The sequence below is a fragment of the Notamacropus eugenii genome, chromosome 1 (genome assembly GCF_028372415.1).
Source record: "Notamacropus eugenii isolate mMacEug1 chromosome 1, mMacEug1.pri_v2, whole genome shotgun sequence".
NCBI lineage: Eukaryota > Metazoa > Chordata > Mammalia > Diprotodontia > Macropodidae > Notamacropus > Notamacropus eugenii.
The window spans coordinates 715,436,384-715,460,028 of NC_092872.1; the positions used below are offsets into that span (position 1 = coordinate 715,436,384).

Below are 23,645 nucleotides of genomic sequence, written 5' to 3' on the forward strand. Positions count from 1 at the left end.
TTGTACACAATTGAAAAATGACTGAAGAGCAGCCCAGCAATTGTCTAAGGTAGCTGGGTGTCCCGTTGAGCAGAGTGCTGGGTTTGGAGTTAGGAAAACCTGAGTTCAACTCTGGCCGTAGGCAACTAGCTATGTGATCCTGGTCAGACCCCTAACCACTGCTTGCCTCAATTTCTTCACCTGTAAAAATGGGAATAATAACAGCAACTACCTCGAAGGTTGTTTTGTTTTGAGGATCAAATGAGACAGTGTTTTTGTGAAGTGCTTAGCACAGTGCTAGTCACATAGTAGGTATTATATAAATGCTAGCTATTATTATTATTAGTTTTTAACCATCTCTCTTCTTGAACAGATTTTCCCCAGGAACGTTGTCCTGTGGTGCTTGCACCACTACTTTACTCTGAAAAACGGGACATTCTAATGGACAGGATCCTGCCTGATTCTGGAGGGATAGCTAAAACCATGATGGAGAGTTCTCTGGCAGACTTTATGCAAGAAGTAGGCTATGGCTTCTGTGCAAGGTTGGTAGTAATAGTATTACTGTGAAAAAAAAATTACCTATAAATTCCATTATGGATTTCTGAAAGGTGTTCCTGATATTAAATAGTTTGCCACCTATGTCTTTACTTTGATTGTATTTTTAAAAAAGCGGAAACAAACCACTGATACCTTTTATATTTCTGAATGTTATCCCTTTCTACTCCAGAGAGTCAGCCCATATAATGAAGAATAAAAGAGGGGGGAAAAGTTTAAGCCAAACCAACCAGTCTATTAAACATCTGACTTTATTTGTGTTATTCCACACCCATCGTCTAACTCCATCCCAGCAAAGGCGGTGGGGAGGAGGGGTCTTCTGTCTCTCTTCTTTGGTGTCAAACTTGGTTATCAGTTCCCAGCGTTCAGTTGTAAATATTTCGTTGTAGTTTCTGTTTCATTGTTTTAGTCTCTGTTATTTTTTTTTCCTGTTTCCCCTTACTTCTCATGTAGGTCTTCCTTTGCTTTGCTTCTTTGTATTCACGCATCATTGCATAGTAATATTAATAATAATAATAGCTAACATTTATATAGTGCCTACTATGTTCTAGACACTTGATAAGTGCTTTACAGTTATTAATCTCATTTGATCTTCACAACAACCCAGGTAGGTAGGTGGTATTATTCTCCCCGTTTTGTAAATGAGGCAGACAGGCTCACAGTAGTGTTACATTACATTCATATACCTACCATAATTTGTTTAGCCCTTCCTGAGTCTATGGCAGGCCAATGGATTTTGAGCAGCCTGCAGGTTGTGCAGGCCTGGTCTATGGGCATTTCTTTTTTTTCTTTTTCTTTTTTAGTGTCCATGACCTCATTTGTTGCAGTATATACTTAGCAATGAAACCTTTGGGTCGGAGGTTATGAATATGTTAAACGACTTCTTTCTATAATTTCAGTTGTTTTCTAGACGTCCACCAACAGTGCATCAGCATCCCTCTCTACTCACAGTAATTCCCAATGTTAATTGTTTCTGTTTGTGGTTATTGTTTTTGTCATGATTAGTTATGTAGATTTTATACTTCTAGTCCAGCAGTATTAAAATAATAGAAAATGAGACAAATTACCTAGGCTATGTAATATATGCAAACACACTTCAAAAATTGTTAATCTTACTTTTCCATTTATTTGACCGTTACCAAGTTAACTCAGAAGTTCCGCGGTCAGACTATGCCCCTTGAGATCAGGGGCCGTCCTTTAGATTTCTTTGTGTCTCCAGCACTCAGTGTCATATCTGGTACACAGTAGGCAATTCACAAATATTTATTGACTGGTTAATTTTGGGGTGTAGCATCCTATTTTAAAGTTAATATTTTCCTTTCAGCATTGAAGAATGTCGCAATATAATCATGCAGTTTGGTGTTCGAGAGGTCACAGCTGCTCAGGTTGCCAGGGTTTTGGGAATGATGGCTCGGACTCATTCAGGATTAACAGATGGCATTCCATTACAAGTGAGTATCAGAGGCCAAATATTTTACCAAATGACTTGTAATAGTCTAGTTTCTTCATTGTAATTAAATTCTTCCGCGATTATGACTGACAGCCATTTCTTATATTTCTGTTTGCTAATGAAAAATTCCATGTTTGCAGTCTATCTCAGCTCCTGGCAGTGGAATATGGAGTGATGGAAAAGATAAAAGTGATGGAGCGCAGGCCCACACCTGGAATGTTGAAGTCTTGATTGATGTTCTCAAAGAGTTGGTGAGTTTGTTGCCATTCTACTTTTTAAGTGTTGGGTGGAGTAGATTCCAAAGGGAAGAACTAAACAGCTGCATTCATTCTCAAGGCAGATTTTCTCTTTCACATTTCCTTTACTATATTCCCCTAGCAAATGAAATAGAAAAAAAGTTAGGTGATAGAACAGGTAAGATTAGACGATGGAATAAGTTTGTGGAAAGGTGATCTCCAAGATGGTTGGATAGCAGTGACCATTTGTCAGTATTATGGACCTTTGCAGACTTCTTTTGGGCACTAGAAGATAGTGCTCGGAAAAGAGTAGGAGGAAGAAATAGAAAGAATCAAAGGGATTCATTCTCTGAAGAAAGATTGAAGTTTTGAGGTTAGGGATGCTGAAATTAAAAGAAGGTCATAGTTTGCCAATATAATAAGCATCCATTTGAGGGTAATTGAGGATGTGAATGGAGTTTTCTCAAGGATAATATCCAAGATTATAAACATTAGGTTAGCCACAGATTGTGTTACTATAGCTTGAATAGTCAAACTATTCTGGAATATTAAAATCCTATGTAGGACCTTAATTAAGTGGCATTTTAAGTAAAATTGAAAGGAAGTATTGAAATATAGGAAGTTTTTGGAATCCTTGGAACCAAAAAGTCATGATGATGGTTTTAGGTTGTATTTTAATTTAGATTTCTACTTCAATTAGTTTCTTCTCCCTGTCCCTTTTGCTTCCATTGTGGCATAAACCAGTTGGTCAGCTTTTAAACTTACTTCTTAAAATTATCAAACAAACCCTTCATCTTCATCTTGTTAGCTGCGTAGTAGCAATTTTCTTGTTAATTGAGATGAAGAATAGTGATCTGGACAAAGGTCAATTTCACATGAAGAGTTTGTACTTGAATTTTTGTTTTAGAAAAGGAATTAGTTATTAATCAGATTAAATTGGAGCCTGAAGCTTCTATTTGATAAAATGAACAGCTTTTAATTCAATATAATATGTTGGAGGACAGCTCTGGACCGGGGTCCCCCGTGAGGACCGTGAGACGCCTGAGGGTCCGAACCTGCCCCCTTGTGGGGTACTGGGATGGCCCTGGTAACAGGCTGGCTCCACCCGCGGGGAGGCACTTGGGAGGAGCTCGCCCACCCATGGGAGGTACGGGGGAGGAGACAGGGGATAATAAAAGGGGATGATCACAAGGGCTTGGAAGGAGAAAGAGAAGGGGAAGAAATGCAATAAAGCTTGCTGACTGCAGCTCCTTTCGGGTGCTCTGCCTGTTTATTGCCCTCCTCCAACCGGGAGAGGGGCCGGAGACGTCCGAAGACCGGGGATCGGTAAGTGGAGAGGTGAAGGCCCGGGAGTAGACCCCAGGCAGCTGGCGCCTGAACAGGGGCCACTGTAAGGAGAGGAGAATCCGCCTTTGCCCCGCTACTGCGGGAAGATTCAGGCAGCCTCAGTATTGAGAATTGGCCTTGACCCGCTACTGCGGGAAGATTCAGGCAGTCTCAGTATTGGGAAGTGGCCAGGATGGGCCAGGGAAATAGTTTTCCCAACCTGAAGCCCGAAGATAAGGGAGTGCTTGCCTGTCAGTTGTATAAGCTTTGTAAGACCCATGGGCTTAAGCCCCACATCCGGGACTGTAGAGCATTTGTGGAAAAGATCTGGGATGTTTCCCCTTGGTTAGAATATTGTGGGCTACACCCAGCCAAATGGGGCGTAGTGGGACAGCAGATGGTCGCCTATGAGAAAGAAAGCCCTGGCGTACTAACAGAGGAGGACTTTACGTTCTTTCAGGTGGTCGCCACGCTTCTGCGTTCGGATCCCCGTCCCCCCGGGTGGTCCAACGGCGAGACCCAAACAGGGCAGTCCCTTCAAGGGACGACAGAAGAAGAAGGGGAATCCGATGAGGATAATACTGAGCCCCAGCCCTTATATCCATGGGGTATGTTAAGAGAATGTGCAGGCAGGGACCAGGACCGCGCCCTTCAAGATGGCGCACGGCTGAGCAAGGGGCGGGACTCTAGAGCCCCGAGGGGAGGAACAAAAGGGAAGTTTGATGAGGAAGGAACGCCCAAGAGGGAGTGGAAGGTCCCCTGGAAAGTCCCCGAGAAAAAGGGCTCGTCAGAAGGAACCCTTAAGAAAGAATGGAAAGTCCCTGGAACAACAAAAGAGGGCGGGGGAATTCGCAAGAAGTAGTTTCAACAGAGTTTAGGAACTCCCAATCCTTCTGAGATCGGACTTAATGCCTTCTCCTTCCCCCCAGCCGCCATGTCCTTGTCACAATCATCACAAGGAACGCGGTCATTTACCTACGGGCGGTCTGGGCCCTCGGAGCCTCTGAGTGTACTCACTCAGAGCCTATCCGCAGCTTTGGCGGAGGGACAGGAGATAGATTTAGAGGAGTGGGAGGGGGCCGGCGCTTACCCTGTCATTGTGGAGCGGGATCCGATGGGAAACGAGAACCGTTTCCATCGACCGGTGCCCTTCAAATTATTGAAAGAACTGAAGGAGGCCGTCTCCAAATACGGCCCTTCGTCACCTTATGTGAAACATCTCCTTGCGAATGCCACAGCCACTTGGCCGTGGGCCCCAGCTGATTGGAGGGAGGTATCGGGGGCTATTCTTACACCAGGGCAGGTAGTGGCCTATGGCGCTGCCGTTAGACGAGAGGCGCTCAGATATGTCAAGGAACACAATATTGCAGGGACAGAGGACGCTGTGAATATGATAACAGGGGCAGGGCCATACTCGCAGCTTGCTGACCAGCTCCAATTCGACCCCCAGGTGATGGCTGCAGTACAGTATTGTCATATTAGGGGCTTTGCCAAGATTGACGCCCCAGGGACTATGAGGGATAAGTTGGTAGGGTTAAAGCAGAGGGCTAGCGAGTCCCCTACTGATTTCGTGAGTAGGGTTCAGCTTGCAGTCCAGCGGTCTCTTGGCTCGGGACCAGGAACGGATTCCCTGATAACTCAGCTGGTCCGAGATGGCCTGCGTCCTGAATGCTCCCAAGCCCTAGCGGGCTTGGGGCCTCTCGCCTCCCTTGAGGAGATAGTAGAGAGGCTGTTAGACATTCCACCTAAAGACACCCACCAGGCCATGGTGACGGCGGTGGCCCAAGGGGTGACCCAGGCCCTTCAGGGTGCCAAGGACCAGAGGCAATGCTATCCCTGTGGTCAGATGGGGCACTTTAAGAGCCAGTGCCCTGCCGCTAAGGTGGGACCACTGCCCACTTGTTTTCGCTGTGGGAAACCAGGTCATATTGCCAGATATTGCCGCCCTAAGCCGCAGCCTCAACCACCTCGGTCGGGAAACGGGAAAAGGGGCCTCCCTCGGGGGGGCCCCCGAACCCAGAAACATGTCTTCCCAGTGGGGACCGTAGGCCCTGCCCCTGCCCCCCAGCCCGGGAATTCTGCACCCCTGTCGTATCCGCAGCAGTACCAACAAGCCCTCCAAAAATTACAACCTTAGTATGCACATCTGCCACGGATCCCTCAGACACTGATTTAGTTATAAGGCCTTGGCATACTGAAGGGATTGATGTGCCCCCGCTCCCTTTCCCCGCTTGGTGGTGGGACCCTCTGGCTATGTGCCATTCATAGTCCATACTCAATTGTTGTCCAGCGGGTCCTCCACGATTTATTTGACTAATCCGCATTGTTATCCTATAAATATTGCCCCAGGGACTCCCGTTGGGAGGGGCATCTCCCTGCTTTGGATTGAAGAGCCTGAGCAGAACACCCATCAAATTAATTGGTGCTCTCCCATTGTAGGCGATCGCCCCATGATACAGATTCTGGTTGAAGGGCGTCCAATCATAGGTCTGCTTGATACTGGAGCAGATGTGTCAGTTATTAATGCATCCCAATGGGACCCCAGTTGGGCGGTGAGCGTCGGTGCTACCCCGGTTGCTGGAGTAGGGGGTGCTAGTTCAGCGCTACGGGCTGCTAAACATTTGAGTTGGACCTTTGAGGATTATCAGGGATATTTTAGACCCTTAAAATTGGCCGGTCTTGCCTACGCCCTTTGGGGGCGCGACCTCCTCCAGCAACTTGGGTTACACCTTACCACTCCAGAACACCTTCAGTTAAACATGCTGGGGCCACCGTAACGGTGAGCAGCCTGCCTATAACATGGAAAACTGAGACCCCTGTGTGGGTTGAACAGTGGCCCCTATCCCCCCAAAAGCTCACCGTCTTACGTTCCATAGTGGCCTCCCTTTTGAAACAGGACCGCATTGAGCCCACCACGAGCCCTTATAATTCTCCTGTTTTTGTTATAAAGAAGAAAATTAGATCCTGGCGCATGCTCATAGACCTTAGAGAGATTAACAAATGCATGCTGCCTATGGGGGCGCTACAGCCCGGTCTCCCCACTCCTGCTGCGATCCCCCGAGATTTTACTATGACAATCATTGATATCAAAGATTGTTTCTATAGCATTCCCCTACACCCACAAGATAGGATCAAATTTGCCTTTTCCATCCCTTCGGAAAATCGCCAGCAACCATATGAACGGTATCATTTTACCGTGCTCCCTCAAGGGATGGCAAATAGCCCTACCATGTGCCAAATGTATGTCCATGCTATCCTCTCTCCACTTAGACAGCGCTTCCCCAAGGCCATTATCATTCATTATATGGATGACATTCTTGTTGCTACGCCTAGCCATGATTCCACAATGGCCCTTACTCAGCTTATGATTGATACCTTAGCTGCCCACGGGCTGACTGTGGCTCCAGACAAAGTACAGACCACACCCCCTTTTCAGTATCTTGGTTATGAACTAAAACAAGGGCGAATTGCTCGCCGTCCTCCGAGCATTGATCTCTCTCAGCTCTCCACTCTCAATGATTTTCAAAAGCTGATCGGCGCTATACAGTGGATGCGGGCAGTTATCCCTATCCCCGATGGTGATCTGTACCTGCTGTATGACTTGCTGCGAGGAGATCCTGCCCTACTCTCACCCAGACACTGGACATCCGAGGCCTTAATGGCAGCCAAGGGCATCCTCATCAGGTGCTCCGCTGTCGTTGTGCAACAGGAGCCCAATCAGCCCATTTATGCCACTATATTAAAAGCAAGTACCTTCATTGGATGTCTCTATCAATCACATGGCATCTTGGAATGGCTATACCCCCCTCGCCACAAAAGAGTCCTTCCACACAAGTGGCGAATGATCGCCCAGTTTTTTCTTTTAAGTGCCGAACGCTGCCTATTGGCTTTTGGCAGATTCCCCGTTCTGAACTTGGAGGCATCGGAGGAAGCCCTGAGGTGTTTCTCCGATGAAATCCCAGAATGGGCCTCTCTTCTATGCATGTGTAATATTGCGAAGCTTCCGCTCCCCCCAGCGCTTAGAGGATGGGAAGTTCTTCCTATTCGGGTTCCCTTTGCTATTGTATCTCCACAGCCAGTTATGGGACCCACTGTTTTTACGGATGCCACCAAATGTCATAGGGCTGCAGTTTATATCCCTTCTAAGCAACTCCTTAAGGTGTACACCACCGAACATTCCTCAGCCCAAAAGAACTAGTGGCAATCCAACATGCTCTCTCCATATTACCTAATGAGAGCTTTAATCTTGTCACTGATAGTTTATATTGTGCAAATGCTATTGCTGCCTTACCTTCTGCCCTTATTAATCCCCGTGCTTCAACTATAGCTCAAATCTTATATGATATTCAAGAGTCCATGTTACAACGCTCTACTTCTCTTTATGTATTGCATATTCGTTCCCATATGTCCACCATAGGACCAATTTATCAAGGTAATGATATTGTAGACAAAGCTCTTCTATTTCCTTTGCATTTAGAAGCACGAGCGGCCCATGACAAGTATCACCTATCTGCCCGATCTTTGCGACGCCTTTATGGCCTGTCCAAAGAAGACGCTCGTCGAATAGTCAAACAGTGTGTCAATTGTGCCCCATTTCGCCCTCCTGCTCGAGACACCGCTGTTAACCCCCGTGGTGATCTCCCTAACGACCTTTGGCAAATGGATATCACGCACTTTGGCAAAGTCCTTATACATGTTTGTGTTGATACGGCCTCCAATTTCATCATAGCCTCTATACAGCCCAAAGAGACAACCCGCGCAGTGCTTGATCACCTTTATGGTTGTTTTGCTGCGGTTGGAGTGCCCCAACCTATAAAAACAGATAACGGGCCAGCTTATACTTCTTCTGCCTTTGCCTCTTTTTGTTAAGAATTTTCTATTACTCATATTACTGGCATCCCGTATAATCCCACTGGTCAGGCCATTGTTGAGCGTGCTAACCGCACTATAAAAACTCTTCTTTTAAAACAAAAAGGGGGAGTGAGGGCAGCGGGGCGCCTCTCCCGAGGTGATCTGGCACAAGCCGTCTTCACTCACAATTTTTTGCAAATCCGGGACGATGGCATAAGCCCCGCACAAAGGTTTTATCTCCATGAGACGGGGGGCAGAAGGGAAAGGCCGTTAAAGGCCCCTACTGCCTGCCTCACCGGAGCTCGAATCCGGTGGAGGGACCAAGAAGGCAAATGGCATGGCCCTGGAATAGTCATAGCGAGAGGTCAGGGGTATCTTTGTGTCCAACCAGATGAAGCCGACCCAGGGACTGAGATCTGGATCCCCACGCGATGGGCAGTCGAGCTGCGAGAAGCCGAAAGCAAGGAGGAGACGAGGGCGGCGAGGAAGGCACCGCCCGAAGCGGGTGTGCAAACAGCGTGAGGTAACCATGCTCACACTTCTGATAGCCCTTCAACAGTTCCTACCTGGGTCCGAGGCTGTCCAGTCCAAATGGTACAACGCCATCCCCGCAGAGCAGCGAGCCGCAGATCAAAGGGGCGACACCTACTGGGCATTAGCACAGGGACTCCCCGCCCTAAGAGTGGTCGGATGGGGAAACCATCCTATCCCTCTTCTTATGTATGGCAATGCCTCCATCCTGACTGGGACCCCAAAAGCAGATTACAGCTACCTGCCGATAGAGAGAAGTCCCTCCAAACCACTGTCGTTGGTGTCTGTGACTCCTCTGGTCTGTCTGTACAGAGGGTGCGGAGCGAATGACTCCTCTGCTCCGTGGGGCCGCTTCTGCGTGCCCCTGACTCCCCGTGAACTCACTGAACCGCCAGAGTCCAATCCAGAACTGCTTAATCATAGCACCTCGGTCAATGTCACCTTGTTGGCTATCCCGTATGCTGCTGCCAACATGACCAGAGAATGGAGCCCTCCCGTTGTGCCTCCTCCTTGCCCGAAGGGTCATCCATTGACGTTTGACTCCTTCGCGGTCTGTTCTACAGGCATGGCGGCTCCAGGTCCGCCATTGCCAAATGGCACAACGCTTTGGTTTTGGGATGCAGATAATACGACCTCTTATGGGAAAAGGCCTGCCCCTACTCCCGTGGTGATTCCCTATGGGAGGATACATGGTGACTTGTGGAAAATAGGGCCCGCCTTGGGAACAACTAATTTGTCAGTCGCGGTAGTCACTGGACCTAGTGGAATTTGGACTCAACCGGACTTGTACCAAACATGGCAACACGTGTTCCAGGGGAAGTATTCCTCCTGTTCAGACAGACATCAAAAAGACACCGATTACCTCTGCTATGAGGTGGTAGCAGAAGTTCAAACACCTCCGAACAGTGCTTTTCTCCTGTGTCCCTCTAATAACCTCACCATACAGTATGAAGGACCACAGGCTAACCTACCTACATATAATGTCACTTGTACTCAACCCATTCTTACTAACACTCTTCGGAGAAACCATTCCTCCTATGTAGTTATGCTGGTCATAAATCCTCCCTATCAATTGCTCCCAGTTAAAGCTGAAGCTTTCACGCTCACACCTGCAGACCGCATTTTTAATACATTGATGAAGATATCGACGGGCGGACTTCGTCCCCGCAGCCGCAGGGATGGGATTGGGGACGTTTTGGGGTTTGTAAATCTGGCTATAGAATTGTATGAAGAGTTTCAGATCCTACAACTAATAGAGGAAGGACAGTTATTAGCTTCCACCCTCCAATCTTTCATGAATTCAGAGGTAGCAGCGTGGCACCGTCAGGACCATATTGATCACCTCCTCCAAAGTCAAATCACCGCCCTACAAGACACGGTGATTTGGCTAGGAGACCAGATGGCTTTACACCAACGCTACGAGATGTTGCAGTGCCACTACAAATATCGCCCGCTTTGCGTGCTTAATCTCCCAATTGATTCCTCAACCTTCCCCAATCAATGGCCGGCGGTCCGCAAAGCCCTCCAGGGGGCTATGCTGGCTTATAACGCCACAGGTGACATCCATCAGTTGGACTTGCTCATTGATCAGCTGAATAACCTCTCCAGAACGTTTGAGGAAAAGCGTGAACGAGAAGAGCGTTCCATCTTCGATTGGTTACAATGAATCCTGGACTTGCATTGGCTGCCAGGGGTGCTCTCCTCCGTTGCAGTTCTTGTCCTTATGTGTCTTGTCCTGCCGTGCCTCCTGAAGTGCCTCCAGCAATTATTGACACGGGCACTGGAGAGTCTTAAAGGCGATGTCTTGTCTCTGAGACACCGCGAGGGCAGGTCCCCATGGGGGGAATCGCCCAACCTACCTGTGTAAAACAAAAAGGGGGAGATGTTGGGGGACAGCTCTGGACCGGGGTCCCCCGTGAGGACCGTGAGACGCCTGAGGGTCCGAACCTGCCCCCTTGTGGGGTACTGGGATGGCCCTGGTAACAGGCTGGCTCCACCCACGGGGAGGCACTTGGGAGGAGCTCGCCCACCCATGGGAGGTAAGGGGGAGGAGACAGGGGATAATAAAAGGGGATGATCACAAGGGCTTGGAAGGAGAAAGAGAAGGGGAAAAAATGCAATAAAGCTTGCTGACTGCAACTCCTTTCGGGTGCTCTGCCTGTTTATTGCCCTCCCCCAACCGGGAGAGGGGCCGGAGACGTCCGAAGACCGGGGATCGGTAAGTGGAGAGGCGAAGGCCCGGGAGTAGACCCCGGGCAATAATACATGTATTTATTTAAGGGCTTGTCATAGTCTTTGGTTAGAAGGGCTTTGCAATATGTCTTGTACAGAATACTGAGTAGGTCTTCAACACCATCATTTTGGCCAGTGGGCTGATTTTGAGATTTATGATAAGGTTGATTATGATATCTTGAATTTTTTTATTCTTTGTTTCTTTCTGCTCAGGCTAAAGGTGGTAGAATTTTGACATAGAAAATGAAGGATACTTAAAGCATATGAATGGGAACTGTGAATTGGAGAGTCACAGTTTTTCTGTAGCCTGTTTGAATAATTTAAAAAAATATCTCCTCCTAAAGTTGAGCTCCTTTAGGCTTCTCTTTAGATTGATCTGGTAATAGTATTCTACTGTAAGAAAAAAACCTACAAACTTCCCCCAACTCCAGTTTTAGACGGTAGCAAGTTGTGCTGTAGGCTTATTTGTTTATATTTTTTCCTCCTGGTTTTAGAATCCAAGTTTGAATTTCAAGGAAGTAACTTATGAGTTGGACCACCCTGGATTTCAAATTCGTGACAGCAAAGGACTTCAGAATGTGGTATATGGCATTCAGAGAGGTCTAGGCCTGGAAGTCTTCCCAGTGGACCTTATTTATAGGCCTTGGAAACATGCAGAGGGCCAGGTAAGCCTATATATACGAGAAGAAAGTAATGACAGTATTTAACTGATGGATAAAGTATTATGTTACCTATATTACTTGATTCTTGTTGTAAACTAGAAATAAACTTTCTTTACTTTAAAGGAATGTGATAGCACTTCTGTATAGCTTCAGTTTAAAAATAAGGCATGCTCAATCTAAATAGAACCATCCAGCTGTTTGCACAAGAATCCGAGCAGCAAATCACCACAATGCTTTCCTTTGGATTTTATAGCTGAGTGACTTGTAGGAATGTGAAGAGTATCTGGAGAGACTCACATGTTTCCATTTTCTTGTACTTAGTATAGCATTGTGGTGCTGCATTTATGAAAAAGATATATTAAATTTGGAAGAGTTCATCGGTGAGTCCTAAATGAGGTGCAGTAAAATTCATATCTTTCTTGTTCTAGCTCTCCTTCATTCAACATTCACTGATAAATCCAGAGATCTTCTGTTTTGCTGACTATCCCTGTCACGCAGTTGCCACTGATATCCTCAAAGCACCACCGGAGGATGACAATCGAGAAATTGCCACGTGGTAAATCTTATCTCTTGCTTTCCTACAGTGGGAATTGGATTTCTCTCTCTTTTGAAATGGGGAAACTTTTTAATAGCCAGCAAATTCAATGCATTGTGTACTGGTAGTAATAGACTTACGTAACTTCGTAGTCTGTCAGCTGTTACACACTGTTTATAAGATGGCCTATGTGAAGAATGTTACCATTGATAATATTTCCTACACACTTCCTTTTAAAAAATTGGATCTAGATCTTTGTTCTTGAACTACCTGACGTTAGGCTTGTTCTAAAATTGGGAATTTGAGAATATTAACAAGTGGTTATTTGAATTTAAGGCCAGAATTTCATGCTTCCTGAAATAGTGTTAAGTATTTCTTTTCTCTTCTTCCCCTCTTAATACTTAATTCCCTTCTCCTCCTTCATCTTCTGTTGTCTTTCTTTTTTGAGGTAGAGATATAACAGCATCATAATTGTCATTTGATTACTAGTAGCCCATAGATTCACTTCAGCTATGAAGATGAAGCTGCTGATTTATCTTCTTTGGCGGCAGGGGGTGAGGTTTGAGATGTCATTTCTACTGGTAAAACAGGAGTTGTTTTACTTACAAAAGTAGATAAATTTTTCTAGCTAACCTTTGTTTAGGAAAATAACTTTTGTCCCTTTTCTTTCCCTCACCCCCTACCCTCCCATACCACCCCCTCTAAAAGAAATGAATAAATAAAAGGAGGAAACTTATCTCAAGAATGTGTATAAAATCAACCATTTAGGAAGGATTCTTTGTATCTACTAGAATCTTCTTTTAATTTAAAGGGGTTTTAAAACTTAGATCATCATTCATTTTATAAAATGGATGAGTGAGAAATTACCTTTTTTCTTTCTTTGATGGAGTTTGTTGTTCACTCATATCTATGTTTAAAGCTGGTTTTTGGGTAACCTCATTATGTATGTAGTGTCCTGTTCCCTCCCCATTTTCCTATAAAGTTTAAAACTATTGAGGGCCACATAAATGAAAGCAGCAAATAAGCTAGAGTTACTTTGGAAACGTTAGCAACTCTTTTAAAAAAAGAATTTCTAGGTTTTAATCACTTGAGGATAGGAACACCATCTCTTCCTTATTCTCACTCCCCAGGAAAGATAATTTCACTGTTTCTTTATGGAAAATATAGGCATCCAGCTGGAAGAAATGGATGAATATTGTAGCTTTTTTTTTCCTGTAAAATTATTAAGTTTGAGAGCAGTTTCTTGAAATCCCCTTTTCTATTTTCAGCAGAGATGCTTTGCAGAGTTTTAGCTATCATGTCATTTTTTTACAGAGAAAAAAAGGTTTCATAGAATTGTGTTTCTATCTTGAAGTTGTTAGGATGCTGACTCTAAAAACTTAAGCTCTGTTATGGATATAAACAGGTGTCACTCCTCTTGGCAGTTAAGCATTTGAGATAATGCAGTTAAACCAAAAGATTACTCACCTTTGATTTAAATTTGCTTTGATCAGTTGGTATCTTGGGTTTTTGCCTATCACTGTGGTTGATTTTAACTCTAGGAATGCTGTGTAGATTTTAGTAGGTACTTTCTATATAAATTCAACATAAATCATTGAGACTTTGTAATCTTATTCTTTAGATGGAGGTTTAGAAACCATGTAGAAACTCATATTTTTGATTAAATGGGTCCAATTCAATGCTCATACATCATTCACATAATTATTACCTAAAATTTGAAGTGATATTTTTCTCAGTTGTGAGGTTTACTGAAGTGTGCCTAGATCTTTCTCTGTGTCTTTGAAATTGTTATTTCCTGGTGTTATTTCCCATGCTTTTTTCTCCGTTCTCTGCCCCTACCTAACACGTTAACCCTTCCCGTTACCACTACATATTGTGTTTTGACTTTTTGCTTTAGTTTCTTAGAGTTATGTGATTAAACAGTGTACTGCCAAAATGTTTATAGCCAGAAGCACAGTTTTATTGAATTGCAAGAAGGCTAATGCTTTTATATTAATTCAGTATTAAATGAAACATTAAAAAATACTACCTTTTATAGAAAATTAGAATGAATTGTTGGATAAAAACTGTGGGGTTGTTTGTTCCTAAACTCAGGTCTCCAGAAGTGAAAGTACAAACTTGATTTTCTTATGCAGCAATACATTTAAGAATTTTAAAGGGATCTCACAATACAGGAAAGTGGGCGATAAGGGGACAAGCAGGGTGGGGGGGATGATAGAAGGGAGGGCATGGGGAGGAGGGAGCAATATGAGGTTGACACTCATGGGGAGGGACAGGATCAAAAGAGAATAGAAGTAATGGGGGACAGGATAGGATGGAGGGAAATATAGTTAGTCTTATACAACACAACTATTATGGAAGTCATTTGCAAAACTACACAGATTTGGCCTATATTGAATTGCTGGCCTTCCAAAGGGAAGGGTTGGGGAGGGAGGGAGGTAAAGAAGTTGGAACTCAAAGTTTTAGGAACAACTGTGGAGTAATGTTCTTGCCACTAGGAAATAAGAAATACAGGTAAAGGGGTATAGAAAGTTATCTGGCCCTACAGGACAAAAGAGGGATGATAGAAGAGAGAGCAGATTGGTTATAGGGGCAATTAGAATGCTTGGTGTTTGGGGGGGGGGGAGAAATGGGGAGAAAATTTGGGACCCAAAATTTTGTTAAAATGAATGTTAAAAGTTAAATAAATAAATTAATAATAAAAAAAAAGAAAAAAAAAGAATTTTAAAGGGAATAAAGGGAATTACTGCAGCCAAGCCCTTCTTGTTGTAGAATAGAATATGAGACTTAACTTGGCTGTGATGAAGGGATTTGTTCTCCAAATAGTGTTTAAAAAAGAATGATATTCCTGCTTATTAGAAAAACCTTTTTATATATGTAAGATCATTCTCATAACTTCAACATGTCTGCCAACTAAAAATAATCATTAATCATCTTAGCTATGTAAACCAGTTTATAAAACTCATTAACGTTATTATAGGTATTTAGTATATGTGCATGTTAGTATAGGTACTTAAAAAAATTTACAGTTACTTGAGTGATGAGATGTAGCATGATATATATCGAGAGTGCTGAACTTTTAGAGAAAAGAAGATGGAGATTTATGTTTGTTCTCTGCTGTGTGAATTGGGCAAACCACCTGAGTTGTCTTAAAGTCCCAGTTTCCTCTTCAGTATAATTGGGGGGGTCTGGGGAGTGTTTCAAATTAACTAACTCTAAAGTTCTTTCCACCTCCAAATCTTGGTCCTGTAATTCTATTATGACTTGTCCTTTATTATCAGTAACTGAAGTCAAGTAAAGCAAATGAGCACAATCACTTATTTAAGAAGTGCCTGCTATGTGCCTGGCCCTGTGCTACATGTTAGAAGTGCGTATACATGAAATGAAACTTTCCCTCCTTGTGAGCATCTTACATTCTAATGGGGGGGGACAAGTAACAACAATATGTATGCAGAATAAATAGTAAGAGAAGAATACAAATAAGCTTAAAATAATTAAGTATAAGGTAGTTTGGAAGGGTGAGCATGGGGAAAAGAGGCACTTTGAAATAGAGATGAGGATAGCCTACATTCCAGGCATGGGGGACAGACAGGACAAATGCAGATGAAGAGAGCAAATTGAAAATGTGTGTATGAAAGGCCAGTTTGGCTAAATTGCAGAGATTGGGAGTGGAAATGATGTTGATAGCTTGGGGCTAGGTTATGTCAGGTTTGTTTATTATTAATTTGTTTTCAGTTTTGTACAATTACTTTCATAAGTCTTAGATTTTTCTCCCCCTCCCTCCCAGAAATGGCGTGCAATCTTATATAGGTTCTACATGTAGATTCTTATTAAACACATTTTCACATTAGTCATGTTGCATAGAAGAATTAAAATGAATGGGAGAAACCATGAGAAAAACCCAAACAAAACAAAACATAACACAAGAGAAAATAGTCTACTTCATTCTGTGTTCCAGTTCCATAGTTATTCCCCTGGATGTGGATGTCATTTTGCTTCAGTCCTTTGGGAATGTTTTAGGTCCTTGCATTACTGTGAAGGGCTAAGTCTACTAGAAAAATTCCTTACCCACTGTGGTTATTACTGTGTACAGTGATCCTCCTGGTTCTGCTCCTTTGCTCAGTATCAGTTCATATAATTCATATAAGTTCATATTCCAGGCCTCTCTGAAGTCTTCCTGTTCGTCATTTCTTATAGCACAGTAGTATTGTGTCAAGTTTTAATAGCTGAACAGAAGACTTAAATTTTTCCCTAGAGGCCTTAGGCATCCCCTGGACTTGGTTGAGCAGAATTTGCATAGTCAGATTTGCACTTAAAAGTTGCATTGTTTAACAGTGTGTAGGGTGGACTGAAGTGGGAGGAGACTCAAGACACTGAGACTAGTTGGGAAGTTGTTGCAAGAATGTAGTTGAGCAGTGATGAAAGGCTGAAACAAGATGGTAACTCTAGGAGTGGAGAGAAATACTTGGGAGGTAGAGGTGGCACGATATGGGGAAACAGATGTTGAATAATGTCTGAGTTAGAAACCTGGAAGATGGGATTGAAATAGGAAAACTTGGAAGAGGGAAGGAATTTTGGGGAAAGATGTTGAATTTAGGCTGTCCGGTTAGAAATACCTAACAGGCAATTTCTGACAAGATACTGAAGCTCAGGAGAAATACGGGGTCATAGAGATCTGGGGATCTTTGGTGTAGAGTTGATTATCATGTCCTCTTTCATTGGTGAGATGTTATCATAGGTTTAGCCAAAGCAGTTTGCTTAAGAAATAAAGGATTTTGGTTTCTTGTTGAATATATATACTTTAAGGAGAGTAATATTTTTATACCATAGAATCTTGGTCTGAGAAGCTGAAAAATGGTGGTTTTAATTTGGAAAACTAATTTATTATATGTGAATTCTCATATGCTATCTAAAATTCTATTTTGGTTAGGAAGAGCCTGGACCTGATTGAATCTCTCTTGCGACTGGCAGAGGTGGGGCAGTATGAGCAGGTCAAACAGCTCTTCAGCTTTCCCATTAAGCACTGTCCAGATATGTTGGTATTGGCCTTACTACAGATCAACACTTCTTGGCACACACTGCGCCACGAACTCATCTCCACCCTGATGCCAATTTTCCTTGGAAATCATCCCAACTCTGCCATTATTTTGCACTATGCCTGGCATGGACAGGTAAGAATTCACTACTTTGCCTGTCTATTTCACTTAATTATTTTTTCTTCAGGGAAGATTCTCCTTATCTTTTAAATGGATTCTCCATTCATGTCCTGAAACTCTGGTACTAAGGAAGGACTTTGGAAGACCTGCATTCAACACATAGATGTGTCCAGCTCTGTGACCCTGGGCAGGTGGACCTCTCTTTGCCTCAGTTTTGTTAGCTGAGGTCCCTACCAGCTCTGCACCTGATATGATTTCTCTGGTGATAGATTGCTACTTTTCAATGTTTGATAGGCAAAGCATTTTCTTGAATATTTCCTTCTGAGTCATCCTTAACAGTCCGTGTTTCTACTATTTGTACTTGCTTCCAAAAAGCTTGTACCTCTTTCTATAACTTGTACCAACTTCCTCTACTAGCTCGTTGCCAAATAGGACCCACCCCCAGTTCTAAAATGTGTGTTGTGATTCTGCCCCTGTGTGCACATGGTTAATCTGAGTCTGTTTCTCAAACAGGATTGTGTAGCGTATGGAATATATGTATACTTTATCTTTTTTTCATAGAAATAACATGAAGAATATTTCTCAAAGTAGCCAGGAAATATTGTCACTATTAATCTAAGCCTCAAGCTATTATTTGTATGACATTTCTGCTTTGAGACACTGAAGACTGTCTTTATAAAGATAATTTTTTTCCAGAAGTGTAATTTAGTTTCATTTAGTTTATTAAATAACTACTGTTCAAGGTCCTCTAAATAATTATGTAAACTTTAGTTTGCTTTCTACTTTATCATCAGTGATACTTTATCTTTAATTTCTGCGTTCTGGTGAGTAAGAAGTACAGCACATCTTTTTTTCTTTGAAAGTTGTTTGTTTTTATAATGTCATTGTATAAATTTTTCTCCTCGTGTTCTGCTTACTTCAGCCTGCATTAGTTTCCTCTAGAGCTGTGCCCTTCATCATTTCTTACAGCATAATAGTTGTGTGCCATAATTGTTCATCTGTTTCTTGACTCAGAGGCTCCCCTTAGTTACCAGTTCTTTGCCACCATTAAAAAAAAATCTGCCATAAATATTTTTGTACATACTGGTCATTTTGCTTTTTTCCCTTTGGGGTACAGCTCTGGTAGTGGGGTAGCTGGGGCAAAAGGGTAGGTGCAGTTTAATAACTTTTATGAGCCCAGTTTGCAGTTGCTTCCCAGAATGGATGGACTGCATTAACATGACCGTTTTCCCACAGTCCCTCCAGAGTGTGTTGTTTTCTTTTTTTATCTACTTTTTCAACCTGACATGGGTGAGGTAGAGCCTCCTTAGAGTTGTTTAAATTTGCATTTCTTCTCTAAGTGAACTAAAGAATTTTTTAAATGGTTTTTGGTAGTTTGTATTTCTTATTTATAACTTCTGACCATTTATCTATTGGTGAATGGCACTTATTCTTAAACATCTGAATCACTTCCCTGTTGTCTTAGAAAAGAGAACTTTATCAGAGGAAAAAAAATCATCTTTACAAGTGGAGTATTGTCTTCTAGGTCAGTTTTGACAGGTTAGCAAAGTTTTAATAAATAACTAAGGTAGTTTTATAATTTAAGAGCAAACAATTTAAAACAGTATTAAGAAATAATATAGGTGCTATAATTGTGTACTTGGGCCAGCTTTGATCAGCCTTTAATTTTTTTAAGATTAGAAAAAGTTTTAGTTTGTATTTTTCTGGTCATTGAGAATTAGAAATTTATATTATACTGAGATTTGTGATACTCGAATGAATTTACCACAGGTCCCAGAGTGTTCTATGCCTTAAAATTACTTCTGTTTTATTGTTGTAGTAGGTTTCCTTCTAATTGAATTGAAGCTTCCAAAAAGAGACTTTGTAAAGATAATAGAATTTGTTGTCTTAAGTAGGTTTAAACCAGTTTCTTGTGAGTCTACTGAGTTTCTGGTTTTTACCAGAATGTTTATATATTCTGAACTCTTTATTGGGCTGAATTACATGCTCATGCTTTTAACATGTAGATACTCTCTGGTAAAAATGAAAATATGAGATAATTATTGATAAAATGGCCTTGCTCGTGTGCCTTTTCCTCTCCTTTAGGGACAGTCTCCCTCAATTCGCCAGCTAATCATGCATGCCATGGCAGAGTGGTATATGCGAGGGGAGCAGTATGACCAGGCCAAATTGTCACGGATTCTTGATGTGGCCCAGGACTTGAAGGTGAGTTGGGGGCAATACCATGTCATTGCTTTTTTTGGTTTATTATAATACTCGCATTTGTTATTCAACTACAAACAGTGCATCTAGGAATAATTGACAACATAACATGCTTTGATCATCAGGATTTAGATTTTTTTTCCTTGTTAGGTCAGCCAACTTGTTAATTTTGCTCAGCAGGTACTGCACACTTAGTTTTAGCAAACTTTCTTTAATTGTTATCAGGTGATGGTAGTAGTGTGCCTCTAGAAGGTCTAAAGTTTTTTTTAACCATTTATTGTATTATAGCCTCTGTGGTCTTTAAGCCATCGGAAGGTTTTCAATTTTTGGCTATTATTATGTGTGATGATTGTGTTACTGTTTATTTGAGGTATCTATTGCCTTTCCCTGGACTTTCATTTATTTGAGATGTAGCTTCTGGTAGCATAGCTGGTCTGATAGGACCAACAGGGCTTTCTGAAAGGTTGCATATGTGTTGCATAATTGCTCTCTGGGTGTGCTTTCTACTTCTGATGTTTTAGTTGAGCTTTTGTTAGAGTAAGCTTGTGCAGAGATGTTTTAGATGGGATATATAGATCATTTGAGTAAAAAGTCGTTGTCCTATTACTGTGCTGGCTTTTAGCTGCAAGTTTTCAGGTGTTTTGAAAAGCACAAGGTCAAGTTTAGCTGGAAGGTAGCGTCTTGCTTTCACATTTGGAACAAAAGTTCTTATTGGAAGCAAGACATAATGCTATGCCATGAAACAGTAGCAGACTCTTTTTGTTGTTGCCAAGAAGATAGCAGCAGCATGCTTTAGCCTTGTTTGTGACATGAGAGGGATTAGAAGGAATAAGGCAGACAGGGGAAGTCACTGATCTTTTGACTAGCAGTCTCTAATCTTTTCTCTTTAGGCCTTGTCAATGCTGCTAAATGGTACTCCATTTGCCTTTGTTATTGACCTTGCTGCACTTGCCTCTCGTCGGGAATACCTCAAACTTGACAAATGGCTCACAGATAAAATTCGGGAGCATGGGGTAAAGCAGGATTTTTCCTTTCATTTCTGAATTTTAATTCTGGTGATGAAAAATTGCTAAAGAAGTGATCTAGTTATGTAGCATTGAAGATGTGGAAAATGTTTTTTGGTCTGTGAGTTCAGTTCCCCATCCCTTGTCCCCCTAAAAAAGCCTATTGAGCTGTAGTAGCTTAGTGCGTTATTGTCCTTTTTGTCTGGTAACAACTGAGATGAAATTCAAATAGACTGAGACTTTCTCTTCCTCAGGAGCCCTTCATCCAGGCGTGTATGACTTTCTTAAAGAGACGGTGCCCTTCCATCTTGGGTGGCCTTGCCCCAGAGAAAGACCAGCCGAAAAGTGCTCAACTTCCTCCAGAAACACTGGCAACGATGTTGGCTTGCCTTCAAGCTTGTGCGGGGTAAGAGTGTCTGTGGAAGATGTATTGGAAAAGTGGAGGAGATGTAATAGGTTGTAACAGGGATGGTTTTTATACGTCAGTCTTGAGTATGTTCTTTCCTTCAGGTATGGACCTATTAAGCCATTCCTTGTAAAAGACTGAAAAAGAGCAATTCAGCAGAGCTAATGAAGACATTTATGAATCTGATTCTTTATCTACTCTTCTGTGCCTAACCATGGTTATACTGAGTATTTAGCATTGTTTCATTTTTTTCCTTTTTTACAGTGGTAATATCCATTAAGTTCATGTACAATGCTTTGTATAGGCATTGCCCAATTTTTAAAAAAATTTTGATTTTGGATGTTTTCTATTACAAAATGTTTTGCTATAAATATTTTGGCGTACATGGGAACTTTTGGTCTTTGATTTCTTTGGTCTGTACTCTGGATTGAATCTTTTTTGGGTCACTCAGGACAGGATAGCCATAATTATGCAGAATCATTATAGCACCTCATAGCTCCACCAGCAGTGTAGTGGTGTGCCTAGGGTATCACAGTCCTTCCTTCATAAAAAATAATTTTTCTTGAAAAGACTTTGCATAAGCAGTTTTATTAAGGTGAAACTTAGCCTTTCTCTGCTACATTTCCTTTTTTCTTAATACTTTCACAGTTTGAAGTCACAGGCTGCTCCCTTAAAATCTGAGGAGTGAATTATTGTCTTCCTCCAGGATATATTAATAATTAAATAGTATTTAGACTTTTGTGGGGCTAACCTTTTTTTTTTTTTTTAACTTCTTTGCATTATCTCTGGTACTTTTTTCAAAATAAATAGGGTAAGTTTAAATTTCACAATGAATAAGCAAACTTTTTGAGAACTTTAGCCAAATCTCTTGAAAATGATGATTATCAATTAGTCCTACCTTCTCATTATAGAAAATTTGGATAAATTCTGTTGATTTAGTTTAGAATTGGAGGTAATAAGATTTTTTTAAAAAATCTAACCTATACATTTTATCAGCTTCTGAATATATGTCCCCCAGTTAGTCTGACCTCATAAGGGTTTCACCAAGGTTCAGTTCTGTGTCTTAAAAGGATCTTGTATCTTATCCTTCTCTCCACTTACACCAGTATCACCTTAGTTTAGGTCTTTATCACCTCTCATCTAGAATTTTGTGTTTTTTTCCTCAACTGGTCTTCCAGCCTCATTGGATGTTATTTTCCCTCCCACACTCTGCAGTTTTGACAAACTGTCTTTCCTTCCCCCTCACCCCCCATTCCTGATCCACAAGACTCCATTTGCTGTCTGTCTGCATTTGCAGTGACTGTTGCCCATGCCTGGAATGCAAGTCCTTCTTACCTCTGTCCCATAGTCATTCTCTTTAGACATAGCTCATATATTGCCTTCTGCATGAAGTCTTTCCTCATCCTACTTTTACTAAGGCCTTTACTTCCAAATTACCTTGTATTTAACTACTTTTGGTTTATTTGTATTGTTTCTTTTTTTATTCTTCATGCTCATATATGTACTTGTCTCTCCCACTAAAGTATAAGATACCTAATGAATAGGGAGTGTTTCAGTTTATGTCCTTATCACCAGCTCTTGGTATGTAGTATGTACTTTATAAACGTTGGCATTGACCATAGATTTACAGCCTGAAGGGACCTAAAGGTCGTCTAGTTCACACTGGCATTAAAGAGTTAAATTTTCATTCAAATTTAGGTCCCTGATTTGAGATTCGTCTTTATTTTCAGTACATGATCACTGTTACTACTTAAGAGTTTATATTATGTGTGGATTGTAACTCTGGGGACATTTGGATGATAGAATCATAGATTGAGTTGCAGGGGACCTTAGACATCATCTTTCTAACTCCTTTTTACTGAGGAGGAAACAGGCCTGGGAGGGTTTAAGCGATCTTCTTAGCTTCTCACACGTGACGAAAAAGCAAAACCAAGATTCAGATTTAGGGGGTCTTCTCCAAGTCTTGCTTTTTATCATGCTGCCTCCTAACTGATTTTTCTCAATTTGGCATGTTGTGATTAGATAGAAAGTATTTCTACTCTGGTATTTTGGCCAGTCACGCCATTTTTTTATCCTATACAAAACACTGGGGACTTGTATGCCTAGTTAAGTAGATGTACTTTTAGCACAATTATTTAGAAGTTTGAACTGAACTGGAAAAGGATTCAGGAATTCCTGTCATTGAGTAGAAACGCTTTAGTTTAGGGGGCAGGTTGTAGCCATTTGTACTCCCTTTACATCTTCACCTAAAAAGATGATTTACTTTTGCTCTGTTAATTTATTCATATTTATACATTTGGATTAAAGAACTGAAATTTAGTTCTGAAATTCTGACAGTTATATGTTAAGTGGGACAGTGGATCTGGCCAAAGCAGATCCCACTTAATTCTTTAATTTACTTGGCATGACAGCATCGGCTAACATGTTGCATGTTCCCTTCTCTTCCCCATCTTCCCTTCAGTCTGGTCTGGTGCAACAGTGCCACCTCTTGGGCCTTGTAGGAAGTCTCCTCACTTAATC

The 23,645-nt window shown here is 42.1% G+C and overlaps 1 protein-coding gene across 9 annotated transcripts in view; it reads left to right on the forward strand.

Moving 5' to 3' along the window:
* Positions 1-23,645, forward strand: part of CNOT1 (CCR4-NOT transcription complex subunit 1) — a 103,879-nt gene that overhangs the window by 36,433 nt on the left and 43,801 nt on the right. For 8 of the 9 annotated variants that reach the window (XM_072636622.1, XM_072636627.1, XM_072636624.1 and 5 more), the window contains exons 8-16: positions 353-521; positions 1,859-1,985; positions 2,125-2,235; positions 11,655-11,825; positions 12,251-12,378; positions 17,288-17,528; positions 19,599-19,718; positions 20,606-20,728; positions 20,974-21,125. In XM_072636622.1, the coding sequence (XP_072492723.1) occupies positions 353-521; positions 1,859-1,985; positions 2,125-2,235; positions 11,655-11,825; positions 12,251-12,378; positions 17,288-17,528; positions 19,599-19,718; positions 20,606-20,728; positions 20,974-21,125 (1,342 nt within the window). The remainder of the gene's footprint in view (positions 1-352; positions 522-1,858; positions 1,986-2,124; positions 2,236-11,654; positions 11,826-12,250; positions 12,379-17,287; positions 17,529-19,598; positions 19,719-20,605; positions 20,729-20,973; positions 21,126-23,645) is intronic. The other variant, XM_072636630.1, reaches the window with a different exon arrangement.